Below are 2,489 nucleotides of genomic sequence, written 5' to 3' on the forward strand. Positions count from 1 at the left end.
CTTAGGTGTGGTTTACTGTGAATTTGTGACTCTAAGTTTCAGTTTTAGAAACCCACCATGAAGCATGGAGCAAAAGCTCACCGTTGTTTCTTATGTTTAGATTGGAAAGATGGTTGATATTATTTCCACCGAGGTGCTACACTGAAACGGCAACATATTTAGAGGCCAATAAGATTGCTCTGAATTTGTTTCCTCCCACTTGATATGATTACATTAAGATGAATTGTTGTATAATGCAGTCTAATTTTAAGCTACTTCAAGTGGAATAACCAGAAAATGCTGATTACATTTTATATACTACTGATGCTCAGAGTTGGGCGTAAGTATATTTAGAAAGGTCTTATTTACTCCAGATTTTAAGGATTGTCTCCCTTTTACAGTAATTTAGAACATGACATTTATGATTTTTCACTTCTGCGTTTAATGTCTTTTCAGGATGCACAGATGAGCAGTTCTTTGAGACAAAGACTGTTCAACTTGGAGATAATGTGAACCTGCCGTGTACCCGCAAGTCTACGGGAACCTTGTTTTGGATCAGGCTAGTTCCTGGACATGCAGCTGAAGTCTTGGCAAGAACATTTAGCTTCATGACTGGTGATCCTCACATTACAGCCAGGGAGGAGCCTGGAAAATTTGTTCTGCATATTGCAAAAGCAAAGCAAAGTGATACAGCGGTTTACTACTGTGCGAAAATACAACACAAAAACTTAACTTTTTTAAAAGGAATAGACCTGACAATTATTGGTAAATACGACAAAAAAGGTAGTTTTTTTTTTCCGATTTCTCAAAAATGGCTTTGTTTTAAAATTGTGTCGATAAATTAATGTCTGAAGTGTTTTCTTTGTCAAAATTTCCAGAATCAGAACCTGGTATCACTGCTGTCCCTCCATACACAGAAAACTCTGTGTCTCTCTGGTGTTCAGTCCTCTCCGACTCTGAAAACGAAACGTGTCCAAATGAAAAGTGTGTGTGCTATTTTAGAGCTGGATCACAAAGATCTCACCCAAGTATTATTTATCCTCAAGGAAACAGCACTTGTGAATATGAAAGGAACCCTGAGGTGGTCTCAACAAAGAAACGTGTCTTCCCCTTCTCAAAGAACATCAGCTTCTCTGATGCTGGGACTTGTTACTGTGCTGTTGCCACATGTGGAACAGTTAAAGGATCGAAACTTTATACTGAAGGTAACTAAATCACACTTCTGTATAATGGGGAAATTAGCATTATTGTGTGTTTGATTAGGGTCAAGTGTTTGTGCTTAGTGTACGATAACATCTTATCATAAAAAAAAAATTACTCTTAATTACACTTTTACTAATTAGTAACTTTCATTTTTCATTTTATGTCAGCAGTAAACGTTTGCCATTCCCAGAGGGACAATACAGTCCTCTTTCTGTTGTGTGCTGCTTTGGCTATAAGTCTGATTGTTATAGCCTTTCTCATTTTTTCAAACAAGAAGCTCAAGAAAAACTCTAAGGGTTGTTACGGTAGGTTAAGTCTCTCATACGCTGATCTGTGAAGCAGTATCTGGCAAAACATTAACACTGTGTTTTTACTCTATAATACAGCTACTGTCGATCTGCAAACAGATACAAAAGCCAGTGGTTGTCAGGAAAGTCAACAGGTAACGTATGTAAAGAAGAGATGTAGCTTGAGAGTAATCACCATGTTTCTATCTCTACTTGTGTAAATATTAACATCATTAATGTTTCCCCAGACAGATGGGGAATCATTGGTTTATTCTGCAGTCATTTTCCCCAGTACGAAAGTTAACAAAACAGGGACAAGGGAAACAAAGACAGCAGAAGAAGAGAGTATCTACACTGATGTCAGAGCTCTTGAGTTGGATTAATAGTCTCAACTTTGCATTTGTTACTCGAATATATGTCTTTGTTGTTGTTTTTTTTTTTAAATCATCTTTTGTTTTGAAATTGTATTTACATGTTTTGTAAAGGAAATGAATCGTGACACCAAATAACTAAATATAGTATAATAGTTAAGCTTTCGGCAATAGACCTAGGCGGTGTGGCTCACATAAGTGTAAACATGAATTGTTCATTGTGGAGTTTTTATCAAAGTTGTGAAATGTATGCCCTTTTGTATATGTGTATATGTATTTTTAAGTCTGTAAATTTCTTCCATGACTCACATCTATGTACCAAGGCCATGATAAGGTAATGTACTGATAGGAAATGGTGGGCGTGTAGTTTCACCTTTCTTAGTAGGTCAGTATATATAATGACAAGATGATTCCAAACCTATAATATAATCACAAATAAAACTTAAATTTTAATGCACTATTTTAAAACTTCTTTGTGTAGTCATTTTGCTTCTACATAGTCATCTACGATTCATTTAATAGCTATGATGTGGTTTTTGTTTTTTTTTAAATGCCTCAGTCAATGTAGGGAGCCTGAAAGTGTTGCTTAATGAATGAATGCAACACAGCATAAAAAACTATTAAAACAATAACTCACGAAGTAATCATA

General features: G+C 35.6%; 1 protein-coding gene across 5 annotated transcripts; it reads left to right on the forward strand.

Moving 5' to 3' along the window:
* The first annotated feature begins 240 nt into the window (after positions 1-240).
* On the forward strand, positions 241-2,254 carry LOC120785253. Of its 5 annotated transcripts, none has more exons than XM_040119810.1 (6): positions 241-319; positions 436-762; positions 858-1,184; positions 1,350-1,487; positions 1,569-1,624; positions 1,722-2,254. In XM_040119810.1, the coding sequence occupies exons 1-6, from the start codon at positions 277-279 to the stop codon at positions 1,950-1,952; spliced, it is 1,122 nt and encodes a 373-aa protein (XP_039975744.1). In that variant the 5' UTR covers positions 241-276; the 3' UTR covers positions 1,953-2,254. The 5 variants fall into 5 exon arrangements, 4 of the variants coding, with proteins under 4 accessions (XP_039975744.1, XP_039975745.1, XP_039975747.1 ...); XM_040119811.1 differs by having other exon boundaries at positions 1,353-1,487; XM_040119813.1 differs by having other exon boundaries at positions 1,026-1,184.
* Positions 2,255-2,489: the final 235 nt, after the last annotated feature.

The sequence above is a fragment of the Xiphias gladius genome, chromosome 23, assembly GCF_016859285.1.
Source record: "Xiphias gladius isolate SHS-SW01 ecotype Sanya breed wild chromosome 23, ASM1685928v1, whole genome shotgun sequence".
NCBI lineage: Eukaryota > Metazoa > Chordata > Actinopteri > Istiophoriformes > Xiphiidae > Xiphias > Xiphias gladius.

Excerpts from the sequence above, each read along its gene's own strand:
- LOC120785253 (XM_040119810.1), top strand. The coding sequence starts at position 277 with ATGCTGATTACATTTTATATACTACTGATGCTCAGAGTTGGGC. Across the intron at positions 1,185-1,349 it reads ATCGAAACTTTATACTGAAG|CAGTAAACGTTTGCCATTCC; the intron begins GTAACTAAATCA and ends ATTTTATGTCAG. Across the intron at positions 1,625-1,721 it reads GTTGTCAGGAAAGTCAACAG|ATGGGGAATCATTGGTTTAT; the intron begins GTAACGTATGTA and ends TTCCCCAGACAG.